This window comes from Durio zibethinus, chromosome 6 (assembly GCF_047325235.1).
Source record: "Durio zibethinus cultivar Kanyao isolate XHJ-2024 chromosome 6, ASM4732523v1, whole genome shotgun sequence".
In the NCBI taxonomy this organism is placed as follows: Eukaryota; Viridiplantae; Streptophyta; class Magnoliopsida; order Malvales; family Malvaceae; genus Durio; species Durio zibethinus.
In genome coordinates this window covers 28791989-28813923 of record NC_143167.1, presented here as the reverse complement: position 1 = coordinate 28813923, position 21935 = coordinate 28791989, and the positions used below count along the sequence as shown (strand labels likewise).

General features: G+C 31.3%; 2 protein-coding genes and 1 pseudogene across 2 annotated transcripts; 1 reads left to right on the top strand and 2 right to left on the bottom strand.

The window, feature by feature from the left end:
- The first annotated feature begins 10495 nt into the window (after positions 1–10495).
- LOC111285883 (uncharacterized protein At1g15400 pseudogene) lies at positions 10496–11423 on the top strand (annotated as a pseudogene).
- Positions 11424–14100: 2677 nt separating this feature from the next.
- On the bottom strand, positions 14101–15830 carry LOC111286568 (uncharacterized). The gene is made up of 2 exons (XM_022876601.2): positions 15331–15830; positions 14101–14374 (listed from the first exon to the last, which is right to left on the bottom strand). Exons 1-2 carry the CDS (start codon positions 15769–15771, stop codon positions 14213–14215), a joined length of 603 nt encoding a protein of 200 aa, XP_022732336.2. The 5' UTR covers positions 15772–15830; the 3' UTR covers positions 14101–14212.
- A 3042-nt stretch (positions 15831–18872) lies between these two features.
- On the bottom strand, positions 18873–20666 carry LOC111285445 (glyoxylase I 4-like). The gene is made up of 3 exons (XM_022874911.2): positions 20293–20666; positions 20033–20138; positions 18873–19407 (listed from the first exon to the last, which is right to left on the bottom strand). The coding sequence occupies exons 1-3, from the start codon at positions 20433–20435 to the stop codon at positions 19135–19137; spliced, it is 522 nt and encodes a 173-aa protein (XP_022730646.2). The 5' UTR covers positions 20436–20666; the 3' UTR covers positions 18873–19134.
- Between the last annotated feature and the right edge of the window lie 1269 nt (positions 20667–21935).

The following is a 21935-nucleotide window of genomic DNA, read 5'->3' as shown; positions in this document are numbered from 1 at the left end:
AGCAAATACACATAAATGAATAATAACACATATATACAAGAAGGGTTCAATTTTATTTAGCTTTTGGATAACACAAATTATTTGCTGGCCTGACTCTCAAAGTCCCCAGCGGAGTCGCCAAGCTGTCATAACGTCTAGATCCGGGGATCTATCGCTAGACATTGACTTTAGGGAGTCGCCACTAATCTTTTTTATCTAGGTGCGATTGGCCACCTAAAGAATCTGTCCTTTCAGGGAACACCTAAGCTTGAGGGTCCCTAAAAGAATAGGTTCAGGTCTGCTAACCAGAACAAAGTTCGGGAGTTCGGTTACGTGTGAGGAAGGTTGTAGCACCCTCACAACGCCCATCAAACGATGGTACCAGCTTAAATTTGTGTTATCCAAAAACCTTAAAATTTTACCAAGTAGTTAGTTGTTGAAAATTATTCTCAATTGACTCTAATACTTTTAGCAGAAAATTGAGAAAATTCCCTCACCTCAAGAGTATGCAAGAAAAACTACTGTTTCACTTGCAGAGGCTCCGTCGTCGGATTATTTAAAGAAAAATCAAGATCAACCAATTAATTAATTATCGAAAATTATTCTCAATTGACTCTAATACTTTTAGCAAAAAATTGAGAAAATTCCCTCACCTCAGGAGTATGCAAGAAAAACTACTGTTTCACTTGCAGAGGCTCCGTCGTCGGATTAATTAAAGAAAAAAGAAAAAAAAATCAAGATCAAAATCAAAGTCAAATAAAAAAAAAAAAAAAAAAAAAAAAAAAAAACCTGGAGCGGCTCGGGTTGCGGCTCGGCTCGGCTCAAGGAAAAAAAAACGGCTCGGAGAAGCGGCTCGGGAAGAACGGCTCGGCTCGACTCGGCTCGGAGGGGGGCTGGGCACCCGCGGGTCAGAATCGGGTCGACGCTCGGGTCGGGTCGGGTTCGGTAAAACGCGCGGATCCTCTGATTAACTTAAAGCCAAAACGACGTCGTTTTGGGAGGGTATAAAAGGCACCTTCCTCCGTTTTTCGGCAGAACGCTCCTCTCCCCTCTCTCTCTTCCTTCCCTTTTCTCTCCCTTCTCTCTAAAAAACCGAAGAACTCCGGTGGAAGATTCACCGGATTCTGGAAATTTTCGCCGGAATCTGGGTTTTTTCGCCGGAAGTTGGCCGAAAATTCACCGGTTTCTGGGATTCTTTGCCGGTCTCTAGGATTCTTCGCCGGAAACTGGGCAGTTCGCCGGAAACTTCAATGTTGGCCGGAATTTTAGCCGGAAACTTCAAGGTTGGCCGGAAAATTCAACCGGAAACTGGAATTTTCCAGAAACTCCCAGAAAAAAAAAATTTCGAAAAATCCCCAAAAAAATTTCTGATAATTTCTGGAACTCTCCTAAACCTTTTCCTAGCCTTCTATACTCTTCCCTACGCCTTTGCTTCTCAAATCAGTAGCTCTAGCTGACTGTTTTCTGTGTGTTCTTGAACTGTTCCAAAGGGTCCTTTATATAGGGGTTGATCAGGAGTTTCTGATCAATCCCAACTCCTCCTTGGACAGGGATTCAGTCTTTGAATCCAATTGGACTCTTTAGATTGAATCCCCACTCCCAGTAGGATTCTTTAGCTTCAATCTCAACCTTCCAAAAAAAATCAAATAAATATAAAAAAATAATAGATAATTAGAACAGATAAATAAAAAGATATTATAAAAAAAAAGAAAAAAAAATATCTGATAATCAGAAAAAAATCAGAACAGATAATTTAAAAAAAAATAATAATAAAATAAGATAAACCCAAAAATATCTTACAAAAATAATAATAATAATAATAATAATAATAAATATATAACTATATAAATAATATACATATAAATCTAATCTAAATAAATAAATACAGATATACATAATAATAAATATAAAAATACAAAAGAAAAGAAAAAAAAAGGAAAAAAAAATAATAATAATAATAATACATGATTGAATTGGGCCTTACCCATTTGGGCCAGGCCCAAATGATCTGGGTCAGGCCCAATTGATCCGGGCCCGGACCTGATTGGGTGTCTACATTTAGTATTAGAAATGATCATGGAAAAAAATTTAAAAATATTGGCTTTAATGTGTTTTGTAGTGAAAATGGTGTTAGCCATAATTTTTCTGTTCTTAGAACTCCTCAACAAAATAGGATAGTAGAAAGGAGAAATATGACTTTAGAAGAAATGGCTAAAATCATGCTTTGTGAAAATAATTTACCTATATATTTTTAGGCACCTCTTGTTATATTATAAATAAAGTTATGATTAGGTCAATCCTGAAAAAAATTCCTTATGAACTTTTTAAAGAAAAAAGGCATAACATAAGTTATTTTCATCATTTTGGTTGCAAATGTTTTGTTTTAAACAATGAAAAAGATAATCTTGAAAATTTTGATGCAAAAAGTGATGAAGATATTTTCCTAGGATTTTTTTTTAATTCAAAAGCTTATAGAGTCTTTAATAAAAGAACATTAATTGTTGAAAAGTCTATACATATTATCTTTGATGAATCTAATCCACCTTCGAGAAAAGTGTCTCTTAATGATGATGATGTAGGTATACCTTAAGAATATATCAATGATGCATAACGTGACATTGAAGAGAACACTCAAAAGGAGAATGATAAGTTTCTAAAGGAATTACAACAAATAGAGCAAGAACCAAATCACCATAGAGAAAGGAGGTATGTCAAAGATAGTGAGATTATTGGTGATCCAACACAATTAGATCTTCTTACAATGTGTGTAATTATGTTATTTTTCTCTCATATTGAACCCAAAAATATAGATAAAATCGTAAGAGATGATAATTGGATATTGGCTATACAAGAGAAATTGAACCAATTTGAAAGAAGCCAAGGGTGGAATCTTGTACCTAAGCCTAGTGATCATCCTACTATAGGCACTAAATAGATTTTTAAAAATAAAATGGATGAGTATGGAAATATTGTTAGAAACAAAGCTAGGTTGGTGGCTCAATGGTATAGTCTAAAAGAAAAAATTGATTATGATGAAACCTATACCCTAATTGCAAGCTTAGAAGCCATTAGAATATTACTTGCATTTGCATGTTTCAAAGATTTCAAGCTTTCTCAAATGAATGTCAATAGTGCATTTCTAAATGGTTTTATAAATGAAAGTTTCCCACTATATTTGAAGCAACCAAGAGCCAAAAAAACTTATTGCATCTATCTACCATCATTCCAAGCATTAAAGAGCATTCTAGTGTAAGAAAAGTGCAAAAATTCTTGTTGTATCTGATTTTCTCTTGATATTATTCTTAATCTTAATTTGTACTTCAAATTAGCAAACACCCAATCTTAGAGAGGTTCTTTAAGTTTGTAAAATACTTCAAAATTTTGCATTGTGAGGTTGTGAGCTTAATGAAAAGGATAACCCTTAAAAGATTGAGTTATTAATTGTATATAGCTTTGAAGAGCTAGGTTGTAACTTTCAACATAAAGTAAATTGAACTCCTTAGTAAGTGAGGCTAAGAGAAAAGACGTAGGTGCCTAAAGAAAGGGTCGAACCTCTATAAATTTTGGTGTTTTATTTTCTATCTCAATCTCTTACTTTTAAGATTATTAGAACTCATATTTGTTGTGTTTATTTGATTAAAAAACTAATTTGTGAATTTTGTGCTTGTTGGATACTAATTTTTAAAAATTTTATTATCAACCAATACATCCCTCTCTTGGTTTAATTTAAGTCTTTGAGCTAACATGATCTAACTTTGCTATGAGCTAAATGGTGTGATAAAGCATGTATTGCCTAAGCCTTCGAGTTTTCATGTATTAGTAAGTATAAAATTAAGAGTTTTTTTTTAAACTAATGGTACCAACACAACTGGATTTGACAAGTATTCTTTGACTTTATCAAACGCTTCTTGCGATTCGTCATTCCATTCTCCTAGATCATGTTTTCTAAGAAGTTTGAAAATGAAATCGCATTTGTAAGTGAGCTGAAAAATGAAATAAGCAATTTAGTTCAATCTTCTCAAAAAACCTCGTATTTTTTTAGGGTACAAAATAAAGATAAGTTTTGAATGGCATGCATCTTATCTAAATTCACTTCGATTCCTCTTTTACTGACCATAAAACCTAACAGTTTTTTTTATTTATCTCTGAATGTACACTTGGTATGATTCAACTTCAACTAAAATTTTTTCAACCTATCAAACAACTTTCTGAAATTGAATACATAATCCTCTCCTTCATGAGACTTTGCAATCATATCATCCACATATACTTCTATCTCTTTATACGTCATTTCATGAAAAAGAGTCACCATTGCTCTTTGATAAGTAGCACCAGCATTTTTTAATCCAAAAGACATAATTTTGTAATAGAATGTGCCCAACATGGTTACAAGTGTTGTCTTCTCCATATCATCTCGAGCCATCTTAATTTGATTGTAACTTGATAAGCCATTTATAAAGGAAAATTTGAAATGTCAAGCAGTGTTATCCACTAAAGTATCGATATGGGGTAAAAAAAAATTATCCTTGAGACTCATCTTATTCAAATCCTTATAATCGACACACATTCTAACATTTTCGTCTTTCTTGAGGATTGGCACTATGTTGGCTACCCATTTAGGATATTTGTCACCTTTAAAAATCTAACATCAAATTACTTTTTCATTTTCTTTTTAAATTTTCAATAGTATTTCTTATTTTATGCGTCTTAACTTTTCTTGTACTAGCTTACATTTTGATTTTAAAAGTAATTTGTGTTCTACAATATCAGTGTCGAGTTTTGGCATATCCTAGTAAGACCATGTGAACACATCCATATATTCATGAAGTAATTCTTCTAACCTTTTCCTATCAGCTAGTATAAAGGATATACCAACCTTAACTTCTTTTTTTTTTATTTTCATCATCTCTTAAATTCACTAATTCAGTAACCTCTTGATGGGGCTTAACTGACTTATCTTCATACTTTATTAGTTTCAACCAATTATGAGGCAAAGTGTAATTATCTGAGTCTTATTCATTACCAAGTTCATCAAATGAATTGGGTTTTCAAAATCAAATCCAAGATTATTATCATGATTATCTTCATATTAATTATTTGGGAACTTGTAAATAAGTGAGATTAAGAGAATGTTGGCACACTATAGTGGAATGGCAAAAAAATGAAAAAGAGAAAATGAATGAAAATGAAAAAAATAGAAAAACTGCAAATGCATTTTTTAAGTTTTTTATTAAAATGATAAACGTAAAACAAAACATAAAAGATCCCCTAATGCTCATAGAATAAGCAATTAGGGATTTAAAGTTTCACAACATATTACTTTTCAAAAGTTGTAAAGAAAACAAGTAACTCTATAACTTTTTAATTTTTTAGCTCAAAATTTGAAAGACAAAAGCGTACAAATAAATCTTCATCTTGACTTTTCTTTTCTTCATCGTCCACCATTTGAATGGCCAGGTTAGAAAAAGCTTCCACTAATTTTGCTCTTGAGGCTTCAAGTGAATCTAGATAGATACTTCCTTCCAATTGAAAAAAAATCATAAAGGTAAGAAATAACCATCAGCTCTAACTCTAGCTCATAACTTTTGAGATTAGCCTTCATCTAGAATCATCTAGAATCACAATATCTTTAGCTTGTCTAATGTGCCACATAGAATATTTTGGGTTGATATTGTCGGTGTGCCTACCTTGATCCATTCTCTTTATTTGTTTTCATGCCTAGACAATCTCTCATGCCATCTTTATAAAATATGGTTCACCGTATGTAAAGTCTAACTGATTAAATCCATACATCAATGGAATAAACTGTTTATATCCAAACTGTCTTAGCATTAATAGTGGGGCATAACTGATCACACCCTAGAGGCATAAAAGTGGAACCTAAGGTTTGTCCCTACAACTATGAAGTACTGAATCATATGGCATCTTAGGCGCCCTCCACACCACTTGTTGGCTATCAAATTTCATAAATAGGATATCCAATATTTCTCGGAGTTCAATTTCGACCATTTGATTTCACAAAATTCATTCAAAAAAATGCTAGAAATGTGATAAGGTTTTTGTAAGTTACCCTATTTGACTTCAAAGTGACTATTTATCCACACATATAAGAGTTGTATGCTCTATATAAAATGACCATTTCTTTCTCATCGATAAAAATTCAAGGATCTGATGGTTTCTGTCAAAATAATTGGTTCTAAAGTGACATTGTTCTTAACTTACTCTAAGAAATCCATGACTGCTATGTCTATATATCCAAGTCTTTTTTGGAACACCACCATCCCATACAAAGCTAAAGCAAACAAAGTCATGTGTCGCTTGTCATTTGTAGTTTTGACATGGTGACTATATAAGAAATCCCAAAGAATATATGCATTCTTGTTTTTTTCCTTAAAATGTTTATCAACCTATTCCACATTAATTTTCATCATCACGGTAAACTTTTTGGATAGCCTATGCTTTTGTTCGTAAATAAACTTTGTTAGGACATAAAGGGCGTAAACGAAGCAATGTGGAATACTCTTCAATTTTGGACACCATATCTACCTTGTTGAACATGAAGTATCTATATGAAAGATCCTAAAACCATATCATGGCTCTAATAAGCTATTCATCCACCTTTACCGAAAAAAGTAATGCTAAATCTTCATATTTTTTTCTTGGAATTTTTCTTGCATAATGTTGTTCCATTGCTTCCAAATCAAATCCAAACTAGAAAGGTCATTTTGCTTCAAATTAAGATGAACCTTCTTATGAAGAGTGGACACATAATCTACTAACAAAGTCTCTTTCTTTACTTTGTGTATCCTTTGATCTAATTCTCAAGGCATCATGTCAGGTTAGTGCGGATTGAAACTGCTCTAAGTTTTTCATAAATATAACTAAGATTTGTTTTATCAAAATTGATATGTGGCAAACAACTCCTTGTATGAAAATAAAAATACGATGGTGCAAGAGACAAATAATAAAACGTTTAAACAATCATAGCATGTTCCTTCATGTGTCTCTATGTGTTTAGGACAATTCTAAATAATAGGTAGTCATGGTTTTATCATAAGGTAAGCTTCTTAGGTCATTTATATGCTGGGTTAGGATAACAAGCTAAAAGATCCCAAATTATTCCTCACTGTCATCCACGCTAGACTATTAAGGCACTTCAATCCTTGCCCATAACAAGTTAAAAATGAAAAAAATTCAATTTGAGTAAGAGTATTTCGCTAGCCATTGCAAAGATTAACACCTTACAAAAACATAAGTACTCTATCCCCTCTTATGAAGGACGAAGCCTGGGTCTCCATCTCGTGTTATGATACACATGTACAGTGGGTGAAGGAATAGGTTTTTAAATACTTTTCAAACAAATAAATAAACAAATAAAGGAGAAATTAGTCAAATGTATCAATAAAATGAATGAATAAAGAAAACTAAACTATTCAACTAAGACCAAGGATCATATTAAAATTAATTTTTGGTTCGACTCTTTAAATCCCCAGCAGAGTCGTCAATTTGTCATAACGTATTGAGCTGAAAACTCAATCGCTAGATATAAAAAGTCAAAAGTCACCATTAATCTTTTTTTGTTGAAGTGTGATTGGCCATCAATCATATTTTTTGGTTGACGAATTTAAAGCTGGATTCAGGAGTACAGTTATGTGTGGGAAAGATTATAATGCCCCCACAATGTCTGTCAAAAAATGGTACCAATTAATCTCATATCATCCAAGATTGGTCTTGTTCAAATAGTCTTTTACTTATTATTTAATTTTTTTATTTTTTATTTTTATTATTTGAATATTTTACTATTTGAATATTGAAAATTTCTAAGTTATTTTTGACACTTTCGGTATAACTTAAAAAATTTTCTTACCTCAAGAGTATTCAAAAAAATTATATATTTCCTTAAAAAGACTCCGTCATCGAATTTATTTTAATATTTAGAAAGCAAAGTAGATTATAATTTCCTTATACAAACACTTATGATATGATTTTAAAATTTTAGAAGAAAATCACCACTCATGATTCTCTCTTAATTTTATTATCGATGAAAATTTTAATTTACTTTGAAATGTTTATTTTTTTTTTATTGAGATAAAAAAAATTTATTAGTTAAATTCTCAAAATATTTCTAACATTTTTGGACTATTTTGAGAAAAAAATACATTGCCTAAGAAATTTTGATAAAATCATCACTTGTGACTTTATTTTTTATTAATAATGTTTTTCTTGAAAAACTTTAAAATATTTCTAACTTTTTTAGAATATTTTAAAAAATTTCTTTGAGTAAATATTTTTAATAAAATCACCACTATTGATTTTATTTTATTTGAAACTTTCTAAACATTTCTAACACCTTTAGAATATTTTAAAAAATTTCCTTGTGCAAATATTTTTAATAAAATCACTACTTGTGATTCTATAATTATTAATAATATTTTGCTTTTATGTTTTAAAATTTTTAAAATATTTCTAACACTTTTTAAATATTTAAAAAAAAATTTTATAAATCTTTTTTTTTAAATCACCATTGGTGACTTTATTTTTTATTAATGATGTTTGCCTTTTTTTATGCTTGAAAATTTCTAAAATATTTCTAACACTTTTAAAATATTTTTTAAAAAACTTTGTATAAATATATTTTTTTTAAATCACCATTGGTGACTTTATTTTTTATTAATGATGTTTGCTTTTTTTTATGCTTGAAAATTTTTGAAATATTTCTAACACTTTTAAAATATTTTAAAAAATTTCTCTGTGCAAATATTTTTAATAAAATCACAACTTATGATTTTATAGTTATTTTATAATATTTTATTTATTTTTCATTATTTATTTTTATTCATTCATTATTCTAAATTTTATATTTTATATTTTATTTTTTAATATTATATTTATTTTAACAGATCCTAAATTATAAATTAAATACTAAAAATAACTCAAAAAATTAAAAATAAATAAATAAAATAAATAAAAATACCAATTTTTTGCCAATCAACGGTAAGTCAACAACGGTCAACGCTGACAAACTCTAGTCAATGTCGATCAAAACAAGCAGTTCAACGACGATCCAATAACGGTTCAGATGGACCAATCAAAGTTAATAAGGGAACTAGTCATGAGTCAGATACATGGACCCTGGATTGAGTCACAGGTCACGTGCGGACCCTTTTTTGCTTAAAACAACATTGATTCATCCTTTTCTTTTTTGCAACACTATAAAAAGCTAAAAAAAAAATTATTTCATTTTTCTTTAAATTCTCTTTTTAAAAGAGAAAGTTTTTCTCTTTAAAATAGAAGTCCCCGTTGAAAAACCCAAAAGACTTAAAAGCTAATCAATCACCATCGCGTCGATCATCTACCATCATTGTCAATGACAAAAAAAAACTCCAAATACTCTTGTTGACTCCTTTCACCTCCCTAAACACTAATCTGACATTTGTTTTGCAAGATAAAATTTCAATCAGCGTAGATTGAACTTTGAAGTTTCAGTTAATTTTTTTTTTTGCACGAGATCTCTATTACCAGGGCTATGGTTTCTTTGTTGTGTTTGATTTTGGTTTCTTAGTAAGCTAGAAAAAAATATTAGGTTTTTTGGGTTTCTGCCAGAGTTTTTTTTTTTTTATTTATTTGGTATAACTTTTTTTTTTTGGGCAAGTTCTCTTCTTTTTATGGGTTCTCCTATTTTTTTCTCTTTTTTTTTGTTGAATTCCCATTTTATTTTTAGTAGGATGCTCTATTTATAAAGTCTATGGAAGATCAAATCCTAGATTTTCTAGGATTCGAAGATGATAATCTAAGATTTCAAGAAGAAAAAAAGATAATTGGAGAAGAAAAAATGGTGGACACCGACAACTTCTTCCACCAAAATTTAGCTTTTGAAATTTTTACTATAGAATCTGATAGTGCATTTAATGCACTAAAGACTCTATGACCAAATCAGAGAAAAAAGAAAGAAAAGACAAGGAAAAGAAAAGATAATAATAATAATAATAATAAAAAATTTTAAAAATAAATAAATTTACATTTAAATTAAAATAAAATCAGACAAAATAAATGTCTACAAAAGGATCAAAGAAATTTACAAAGATTAATCAAATTTTAGGTATCAAATACTAACAAACCATTTCTATCAAGCCTTGATATTGTTCATTTGAATATTTCATCCGTTTTTCTTTCTTAATTCATCATTTCCTTATGCCATTTAATGTTACATAAAACAAAAATGGAAATCAGGATTTTTGTAAGCAAAACATTACAATTAGTCATTACAATATTTTTGGTAATGGGTCAATGGATTTTCGAAAGCTTTGTTTTTAATACAAAAAAAAAAAACAAATTGTAGCTTGAAAATAAAAAAAATTAAAAATTGTAAGTATTGAATTTTAAATTTCAAACATATTAGATCTCAAACGTAATAGATATCATTTATTAAAAATAATTAAATAAATTAACTAAATTAAATCTCAAATTTAAAAGCTTTGTTTGATAACAAGATATTTTACATATTATTTTAGGAGGCCGGCAATCACTGTTCCAATTTTTAGACCATGGACTAAAACAATTTTCTGGTCCAAATCTTTGATTCGGTGCTTAAAAAGTATACCAAAATTGAGGGAGGTCAACAAGTTTCCAAAAAGCCCATTCTTTCACATGTAGATACCATTTTATGAACTTTCCTCGTATTCCCCGTCATTTTCCCCTCTTCGCACTCTTTTATATACTTCAAACACATTGAAAAAGTCGTATTACACCACATATCTTTGGACTTAACGTCCTCCAAACCTTCTACCAAATAAAAAGCTCTAGACAACTCACCCAAAATTCCATAGAAATTAACAAGAAGGGAAGAAGAGATGGAGATGAATGGTTTGCAAAGGTCTACAACGTCGTTTAGGAGACAAGGGTCGTCAGGGTTAGTATGGGATGACGAGTTTTTATCAGGAGATTTGAACCAAATGAAGCTTAACCATCAGGAAAATAAAGAAAACCCAGGATCAGATGGTATGATGAGACGTAGCCGATCAGATGGAGGCAGTGGAAATATGTACCGGACGGTGAAGGCAGCGTCGCCTAGCATGGACCCTCCTTCTCCTAAGGTCTCCGGTTGTGGCTTTTGTGGGGTTTTTGGCAAACCGAACGCAGCCAAGAAGAGAAGGTCAAATAATCGTAAGTCATGATCATATAGAGCATAATTTTGTACATGTTTTTAGTCTGTTATAGGGGCATTCCAATTCCAATCATGTGTGGTTTTTTTTTTTAACTTTTCCATTTTTCCTTTTTTTGGGGGTTAGATTCCCACACATAGAGAATTCCAATTGAAACATATCTCCTGAAAAAGAAAAAACTAGTGTATGGGAGCACAAACCTCAAACCTATATGTTTGGTTTGTTTTAAACAGCTTATGTTTCATGGGATTTTGTTACAGAGATGGTTTCTTTTTCTTTTGAGAGTTTTGTTTTGATTTCTCTAGTTCCCTTGAATAGTATAGTTTTTGTCTTAAAGTTTATGCGTCAGACATATTTCAATGTGCCAAAAGAAACTTAGCTTTAATTTCTCAATCTATCTCGTTGGAAGTTGTCATATACCAAACCCCTTCAAGAAATGGATTTGATTGCGCATGCTTCTTTGCAAAGGAGCTTACCATTAATGCTTACACATTTTAGAATTGAAAAAGCTTATATCCTTACAATTTTAGTGTTTGTTACGCTCTAGTTTAGATTATTTATTTATTTATTTATTTATTTATTTATTTATTTATTTTTAGTAGGTGAGTATAGTTGGTAAGGTAGCCGACTTTTAATTTGTTTGTGAACAGTTTTTATCTCCAATGCTAATAGCAAAGAATATTTTAATTAATCAATAATTATGTGTTTTGTTTGTAAAATATTTTATTTTTAATTTTAATAATCAAAATTTAAATCTTAATAATTTTAAATAAAAATTTTAATTAACTGTCCGCCACCAATCCTAGATCTTATCAAATTCCAAAAAGTAGGTACCTTATAAAATTAACAATTGCTGTCCATCATTTTCTGGCCACTCAGTGTTTCCGCTTAGTGGCATACAATTTTTTTAAAGAGAAATTAAAAATATACTTTAAATATAATTAAGGTCATTTTCTACATGTTAGTCCACTTATTCCCATAGGGCACTCGGCTGTTTTCACGATACTATATTTAAGGTCTTTGTTGCAATATGGTTAAATCATTACCTGGGAATTGTGCAAGTTGATCGACGCTCTATTTAAATGGTTTCATCACGTCTTTTTTTTTATTGAACTCGGCCATTCAAATGAGGTATTATCCAAATCACGGGTTAAACAGGATGGGACGTTTATAATTTAGAATTTACGATGAAATTAATTTTAGTGAGATTAGAAGTAATAATAAAAATTATTATAATTATAATTAAAAAATTATCATAATTATGATTAAAAAAATTATTAAAAAAATTTATATTAAATAAAATTTATTAAAATTAATATTTAAATTTAATTATAATATAATAAATTCAATTATATTATATCATAAGTGCAATCAAATCCAACTCCCACTTAATCTTTTAAGTTAAAAAATACTTTCAAACGTTTTTTATTTTTTTAATTACCAACTCTTTTTCCTTGAGGGAGTATGTGGTATTTGCTTCTCATTACGCTTACAAAATCTAAAAGCCAATTATTAGAAGTGACGGCCTAAAAGCGTGCAACTCGTAGGCATTAATTTCATCCAAAGTAAATCAATAAAAATATACGTAAAAATTATATGCATATACACGGTATAAGATTACCTTTTCATAAGTTTGACCCCTTGTGGAATACATACATTATACGTACGCACCAAAACACATTTTTATCAACATAGACATTTTCCATCATTTCATACCTGAAATATTGTGAAAATTTTTCTAAATGCAACGCTTCAAAAGGCAGCTATAAGTTCCGTTTTTTAGTGCATAACGTACAATTAGAGGATGGAAAGGCCAAGAAGAAAGACGAAAACTCAGAACCTCGCTGCTCTTGGAGTTATGTAGAGGACAAATCAACCCGGCCATTACAAACATAGTATTAGGAACAAAACACGTGGAACACTTAAACACACAAATAATAGAGCAAATTTAAAAATAAAAATATAAAAATATATTTAGTTCGAGTTAATTTAAAACTAATTTAAAACGATCTTTTTCGAATCTAATTTATTAATAAATAAATTTTTATAATTTATAAATTTTTTAAATGAAAAAAATTATAAAATTTTATATTCAAACTTAATCTCAAATCTAATTAAATTATTTTAATAATACATTCATTTAATTTTTTTCTTTTAATGTCTAACTACTTGAAATTTTCTAATCAAAATTAAAATATCTTTTTAATAATAATAAAATTCTCTATATCTTTACTAAAATGGATTCAAAATAAACCCTTACCACTTATAATTAACTCCACTAAAATTCTCACGTGGCACTAAAAGATTTAAACCAAATTCTCATCATATAGCTATCACTCAATCTATTGGCAGCCACGTAGAGTCCAAAGGGGTAAAGTCCGGCCAGCAATCATGCTTGCTCAAGCCTTCACTGATCTAGGCTCCATTATTCACTTTTTACCCTCTTTCAGAAAAGAAATTCAACCTTGGCTTAGCCAATACGGTTCGTTCATCTCTTGTGAAAGATGGTTTCCCATGAAGTTGGAATCCAATCATCGGCACTTATAATTTCGCTTCCTTTATTTTTTAAGCTTCGGTCCTCTTTATATCAAATAAATAAATAAAAAGTGGGAAAGGGAAGGGGAAAAACAATGAAAAACCATCACCTGTCACTTTTGATTAAAACTTATATATCCAGATTAGTCCTGCTTTATGATTGAACATCACAAATCTTTCCCATCTAAATATTATATACAATCATTATTAAAGGTATACAAATTTTCATAGTCTTGAAATAGATTGGAAGTGTTTAATTAATCAGTCAGATCATCACTAATGTGACAATTCAGTTATTTTCTTTCGATAGATAATCTGATTCTTATCTGACAAAGTTCATTTGACTTTTAAGAGAATACAATATTATTACTTCTTTAAACTCATTAAATAATAATGCATGTAAGAATTGATATAAAGCCAACACTCTGTTACAGCATTTTGTCATTTACAAACTTCATGCAGAGAAAATTCCGAATTGCAATGATGGGAAAAACTAATTGAGTGTCTATATTTGATTAATAGCCTTCGATTTCTGTTTAACTCAAATTTGCAACCCTCTGGACTTTTGTCTTAAATATTAAAAAGTACAGTTTCTCCATTGAAAAATAAAGAAAGCATCCTGTTGAGTGTGTAACAAATGAGCCGAAATCTGAGCCCACAATGCAATGCCAGGACGGTCCATAAATTTTATCAAACTCCTGCATATGTAAAAAAAAATGTCAAACCATGAGACAAATATGTTCGACAAAAGAAGGTAATCAAATGATTAAAACCCCAGACAGATTGGACTTTGACATGTACTATTACATTGCTCAACACATGGCTCAAGGGGGGAAAAAAGAACAAGATTTGATTATTAGAATATGATGATACTGTTTGTACCGATTTGAGTTTTGAGGTTCTCTGGACTCTGGCTCTTTACACATGGCCTGTTGGATCATGATCTGTCTCACTATTGATTCCCATACTTGAGAGATTTGAGAATCGAGACTCTTTGATTCCGCTATATTTTGAATTTGACTGGATCTACTTTAAAATTGTAATTGATGTAAAAATGCAAAAAATTCTATTTGAAACAGAGTAACTTAAACACATTTGCAACAACAGATCAGAAAGTAAATCTTTTGCCTTTTTTTTTTCCTTCAGAGTAATACTAAAGGGAGCAAAATTTTCTCATAATGCATATTTTTTTTATCAGCATAATGTAACTTATTAGTTATAATAGAATGAAAAATTTCATTTTGCAAGATTGCAAGGAATAGCAAAATCTATATAGTTCCATGTGTGACCTTGAATACTCCTCAGATTCTGCTGAAAGAAAAGGATCAGAAAGAAAGTCATAATTCATCTGTCGTGCAGGGTATTGTCTGCTTCCTTGTGGGGTTCCATGAAATCATTCAAGCTAGGCAAATCCAAAAAGAAACGCCAAAAAAATTGTTCACAAACACGTCATTATACCTAGCTAGATAGTTTTGCCATTGCCACTACAAACTATGAATAGATTAAACCTCTTTGTTTTCCAAATTTCCTCATTATAATTCCTTTTTTCCATTCCAATATCAATCTCCCAATGATGAGGTAATGCACAATATCAAAAATGCTTTAAGATGCTTAAAATGTACTATTAGTGAAAGAACTAGTTTTTGAAACATACCTTCTTCATGTTATAAGCCATGTGTTTTGAGCTAAACTTCTCCAAGCTGTCATAAGTTCTCCTAGCACATCGGAAGGCATGCACTTGCATGAATCCAGGCATGTCAGAAACCAAAACCTTCACCTGAAGAAATGCAATCACTGATGACAAATTCGTTTCAACGTGAGACACAGACTTCCTTCCTTCAACAACCTTTCCTCCTCCTCCTCCTCCTCCTCCTCCTCCTTCAACTCCTTCTTTTTCTATTCCTCTCTGCCTCTGGCCAGCTTTTTCTATAGTTTGACAATTTTCCAATTTCTTTAACGGCAAACTCCGTGAAACAGGCTTGTTATTTACCTCTGCATCAGGCTCGGTATTTGGCTTGTGACTTTTAGTACTGGACATGTAGAAAGTGCTCAAAAAACCACCTATTTTCTTCTGCTTATTCTCTTTGGTAGCCATTAATCTTTCTCAGACTCTCTTCTCTCAGAAAGGTTCTGATAATGTTCTATTCTATGAAGTCTTAGCTGCAGATATATATAATGTGAGCAGGGGAGCTGTTTGGAATCATCAACAAAAAGGAATACCCTTATAAATAATAGTAATTAGAAAGAGGATGGAATAATTTATTGCAGCAAACCATGTGTAATTGCCTGTGATAAAGGATAAACAAAAGGGTGGTGATTCTTTTCAGTCTAGGTGGGTTAGACTTGATTAGAGAGTTTTGGGGGCATATTTGTCCCCAATGGGACTGTTCCTGAAGAGCCGGCACCCACGTGGACCCCTCACCCTACACACTCCGCCTCTTTCCATAGGCTACCAAACAAAAATTGTCACTCTCTAATTTGTTGAACCCTAGAATTTTTTTAATACGGAGTATACATATACAGCTATAGAGTTATAGAATCTAATCATAGAACTTCGTAATTGGAGCTAACTTTATGTGATAAATTCCACATAACTATAAGAACTAAATACGGTATTTATACAATTGACCCAAAAGTATATCTATGGTATTTATACAGATAATAATAGGTGTTTTTTTGGTACATAAAGCAATGATCAAATTCTCAATTTCTATTTACTTAATTAACACGAGAACATCACCTGCTTAGGTCTTCAAACCCAACAGCTTTCAAAAGTCTCTTAGGTCCTCTCTAATGCTCATTTAACATTCAAACTTTAAGAATTACGATCTCAAACCTTTAATGAGTAATAATCACCAAACACACTTTTCTTGCTATAATTTTTTATGATCTTTATATATATTTTTTAAATAATACTATAGAATATAATTTATTCATTGAACTTAACTTTATTAAAAAATAAAAAAAGAATGAAATTGTAAAATTAGAGAGAAGAAATTGTGCCATTTAATTTAGCTCAGTATAGGTTAATTTAATTTATCCTAATTTTTTAAGGCAAATAACTCAGATAGATGACCATTTGTGATTGGACCACATGGATTCAATTAAATTAAGCATTATATTTATTAGCATGTCAGTTGTCGGCTATTAAAAACAAATGAAAGATAACCAAAGGAGAGAGCCTGCAGTTATTTTAGTTCCATCCTAGCCCTCGATTAACAGTGTAACATTCTCTCGATTTCAGTCAACTGATTTAGAAAAACAAGCGCCGAGCATGTGCATTTTCTTCTTGACTTGGAAAGGTAAAAAGGAGTTTGTAATTTTTTAAATTGCTTACTTTACATTTACTTGATTAATTGCTCAAAGATTGGCATTTCTTAATTATAGTACTAATAATAATTGTTCGAATTTCAAATTGATGGCTATGTGATGACTTTGTACTTTATTCATTTTGAAATAATGTTACATTGAATATAAAATTTAATTCAATTAATTTGTTTTATAAAAAAAAAAAAAAAAGTTCAATTATAATGACTTAATAAAATTTAATAATTTTAGAATTTAAATTAATCCTTACACTTGTAATGCCTTCATTTATCTTTAGTAATTTTTTTTCATTAAAAGAAATAAAGTCATGTCATGTACAAACAAGAACATGCAATAAAAGTAGAGTATGGGCAATTGGAGAGTGAAAACGATTGATATAGGTTGCCTCAAATTGAATAATATACCATATATAGTGTGGATTTTTATATACTTGTCAGCCTAGAAAAATGATGGTACTAATATTATTTTATCTTCCTCATCAATTCCACTTGTAGCTGCAATGATCAATTTGGGATCATTAGATGATCTCAAAGAATCCAAATTGAATCCGTGTCCGTGAATCAAACTAAGAAAATTTTAGTCATCTCCAATTAGTTATAAAGAAAAATGTGATAATGTTTCTCATTGTCAAAGATCTTGAGGCTTTGCTACGATCCACAAGAATGACCCTTCAATATTGGTCCTTGGCCATAAGCGAAGCCATGGACCTAAAAAATTATGCAAAACTCATATTTATATGTTTTGAAATCACTGAAATACTAACTTAATTTGCATGACATGAATAAGTAGGGAATAGGAATGGCAAATCTGTTCGAAGAAAATTGATGGAAGTTTTGGATTCTAGTTGTTCATCTTCAGAATAATACTAATCAACTTAGTTTATTTCATGGTGGGGCTTGAATTTACAAAGCTTTTAATTGGGCCCCTTGATTGCTTGGAATATTAATTGTGGGCTAAAAGCACCTATAGAAATAAACCATTCATCGAGGATGGTCTTGACCCTTAGTAAACTGCAGAGCGATGCTGCTTTTAAATGAAGCTTTTAGAAAAAGACAAAATTCACATGATTATTGCCCAACATCTATGTAGGTGTATTATGGCTTCCGGTAGTCGAAAAACTGGTAGGCGGTAGAATGAAATTTCAAATATGGCATGAATTGATAGAACTTGTCTAAAATTTTAGTATCTAATTTCATGCCGTGCGGTGAATAACTTCCCCTTGAGCTTCATAATCAGATAACTTTTATCAAGCTGTCACAATTTAACTGTATGTCAAGATCAATTTATCATTGTTGAAGAGACTTTTGAGGTCTGTACATCCAGAAAAGCATTTCTTTTCTGGTTCTTCCATATTTTTCTGCACTGCATAAGTAATAGCTAGTTTCTGCTAAAATCTTTTTGTCTGGTAGCGTAATTGTACAGACAACAATTTAAGAGTTACTTGATTCTAATTAACTTGCTGGTTAGTAATTAATTGTTTATGCTGCATAAATTTTGATGCGCTAAGGTTCCATTGATTAAAGCCAGAAAATGGGATAAAATCAGATATTTTTTATATAAAGGAGGTTGTAGATTGAGGATAGAGTTAGATATTGTAGGTAATGAGATTTGAACTTCAAATCAATTGAATGACAACTTTAAAGGTAACTCAATGAATCAATCAAGTTAACCTCCGGATTCAGGATAAAATCATTTCATTGATTTACAAGCTAACTATATTATATATATGTTGGCATGAATATCTGCTTCAAAACACATTAATCATGAATGCTTAGAACATTCTCCTGGCCGTCTCTAGCTGATATATTCTCGTCAATATCATTCTCAATTGAAGGAATAAAAAAAAAAAAAAACAATAAAGCGAAAGTCTTGGTACAAAGTACTTAATCAATTTCCTTGAACAAATATACTGTAAAATAGAGTACAAGAATTAACATCCTTTTAATATTTTTTCCTGCTATTGATTATTAGTATTAGAATTAGCATGACAGCCAACAGGTTCCGTAAGACTTGAAATTGTGTTATGGAAAAATGTTCTCACTTTGGTTAATCATCAACCTTAATTAGCCGTTTCGCCATCCTTATGTAAATATACATATAACTTCGCATCTTGAGGACTCCAAGAAAATCACTAGATTTTTATTGCTTGTTCAATATTCTGCTGTAATTGTTGCTGTTGCTGCCTTTGTCGAATGTTGCAGTTGAGCAGCGAGCATGAATGCGTAGCATCACGAGGTAGTGGAACCACAGGGAGATTGTCACAGTTGCATACTTCAATCATGTTGCCATCAGGGTCATGAAAGAAAAGTTGATCAACGCGGATTTCACCATCTTCCACACCACCCTTTACGTATTCTATCGTCATCTCCTTCAGTTTCTTCTCTACTGTTGTCATGGACTCACACTGCCAACAAGAATTACTTCAGTACATATAAATTTACAAATTAAAGAAGTACCCAAACATAGAACGTCCGGTCAATGATAACACTCATACAAATATTAAAAGAAAGAAAGAAAAGAAAAAGAGCATTTATTTTCTAACCAATATATAAAAGAAAATCTATACCTTTTTGCAATGTCAAGTGTCAACAATCAACATTTAAAAACATGTTCTAATGTGATGTGATGTGAAAACTTAGACTATTAGTATTAACTACAATTAACACAAATCTTTAGAAGTAAAGAGAAATGAACCAGTAGCTTGGGCTTATTGGATCATGTTCGAGTTTTTGCATTATGCAGGCCAGTTATGTGTTTTTCTAAGTAGATTTGGGGTTTTATATAAAGAAATTTGGGGCTTTATATAAATAAATTTGGGGCATGGATGGAGGAGGGTTTCTCCAGGCTGTAGTTTTTTTGGACAAAAGAATTGGAGTGTTGGCCGTTGGGATTGGTCCTGTTGCAAGGAAAAAAGAACGTTATTCGCCACGTAAGGCGAGCTTCGCTCTACTTGGTTTGCAATACAAAGCTTCCTCATTGAACTTCGAAATCTTCTAGTATGCATAGATTGGCTAATACATGAAATATACCTGGAAAGAAATATGATTGTCCTTGGGATTAATTCGGCCAACCTTAGGCATGTTATCGGGGTTTTCAGATTGGAGAAGATGGATGCCAATGCCATAATTGAACAGCCTATCCTTGACAAAATCAGAAAACTATGAATAAATATTTAGTAAAATACAAGTTAAGAAAAAAAAAAAACCTTGACAAGAAAGGAAGGGGTTTTTTTTTTTGGCTCTTTCTCCCTTTTTATGATTTCAATAATCTGTGTAGAAAGGTCAATTACCATGCACCAGAGAAATCAAAGGAACCAGGTCTCTTGATGGGAAAGAACCCAAGAACATGCTGATAGAAATCAAGAGATTTCTCAATTGATCTGCACACAAGTGAAACGTGATTCAAGCACTTCAGCTGCATTGGATTCTCCATGTTTTTCTGCCTAAATACTTTGGCTCAACCAAAAGAAAGAAACTTAAATACTTCCACAAAATTTCTGTATGTAACAGAGTTTAACGTTAAACAGAGAAATCGAAGATAAAGGAATGGTAGTTAAAGAATTGTGGGAAACAGTAAAGAGCTTTGATGAAGAGATGTGGAGATTGGAGATCGCTCTACGACTCTACCTCGCACCTATTTAGAGAGGACAGAAAAGGGCAAGTACGTGAGCTTTTTTCTGAGAATTTTTTTAATCCCTTTTTCTTACAAGTTTGGTTAAGAACAAGACATATTTTTAGGTCATCATTACACAATCACACGTAGATTCCACGCTTAGAATTGGAAGAACAGGTGTAGTCATTTTCCTCTTTTTTTTTTTTTTTTTTTGTCGTTGACAAGTTGGTAAATATCCTGTGCGACACAAGATTTGATGGGACAACTTTTTTGACCACGTAAAGACTATTCATGGATAAAGCCAAACTTAAAACAAGAGCCTCCCGGACACTTAGTTTTGATTAGACAATATGTTTTAGTAAGAAAACCAATTGGTTTTTTACTTCCCATGTTCTGATAAGACAAAATATGTTTTTGTGAGAAAACCAATTGGTTTTTTTACTTCCCATTGGTTGAAAAGTTGTTTCCCCTCATTAGTATCAAAATTCGTTCGCGCTTTCAGAAAATACAATCCCCTTGGCCCTTTCAAATGCTAGCAAATTTCCTCTTCCCTCCTTCCTTAATCTAAGCTTGATACTTTCAAAGTTTCGTATCTTCACTTCTAAATTGGATAAAATTAATTTAAATAATTGAAGTTGTGGCAGGTATTACGTTATCTAGTTCTAGCCCAGACTCGTTGTCATGTAACGCACTAAGGCAGCTATGCTGGCAAGGCTAATCCTGATCAGATGGATATATATGGGCATACCTAAAACACTTTTAAGATTGGCAAAGCGTGTTTAGCATATATAAAAAAGATATTCCATGTTTTCTTTCATTTGGTTGATGTTTTTTTCTTTGTTTTATCATTAGTCTCCAAATGCAAGCAACTCCTCTGTTCCACTGCTCCATAGTATTGAACCAATGGATTCAGTGTTTGATCAGACTTGAAATATTGTCAGAAATTACTAATAAAGTTAGAAATTCCCAAGAGCTGATTTCCTGAAACAGACGATGAACCTAATAAACGGGTGGTGAAAAGTAGCTTTTGCCAAATATAATGAGACGGACCCGGGGTTGCAATTCTTCTTGGTAACTAATGGATGGTAATGACCGAAAGAAAAATCCACGGCCCTTGTCTTCAGTGTTTGATCAGGCTTGAAATATTGTCAGAAATTACTAATAAAGTCAGAAATTCCCAAGAGCTGATTTCCTGAAACAGACGATGAACCTAATAAACGGGTGGTGAAAAGTAGCTTTTGCCAAATATAATGAGACGGAACCGAGGTTGCAATTCTTCTTGGTAACTAATGGATGGTAATGACCGAAAGAAAAATCCAC

Excerpts from the sequence above, each read along its gene's own strand:
- LOC111286568 (XM_022876601.2), bottom strand. The coding sequence starts at position 15,771 with ATGGCTACCAAAGAGAATAAGCAGAAGAAAATAGGTGGTTTTTTGAGC. Across the intron at positions 14,375-15,330 it reads TGGCTTATAACATGAAGAAG|GAGTTTGATAAAATTTATGG; the intron begins GTATGTTTCAAA and ends TTACATATGCAG.
- LOC111285445 (XM_022874911.2), bottom strand. The coding sequence starts at position 20,435 with ATGGAGAATCCAATGCAGCTGAAGTGCTTGAATCACGTTTCACTTGTG. Across the intron at positions 20,139-20,292 it reads TTTGATTTCTCTGGTGCATG|GCTGTTCAATTATGGCATTG; the intron begins GTAATTGACCTT and ends TGTCAAGGATAG. Across the intron at positions 19,408-20,032 it reads ACAATCATATTTCTTTCCAG|TGTGAGTCCATGACAACAGT; the intron begins GTATATTTCATG and ends TCTTGTTGGCAG.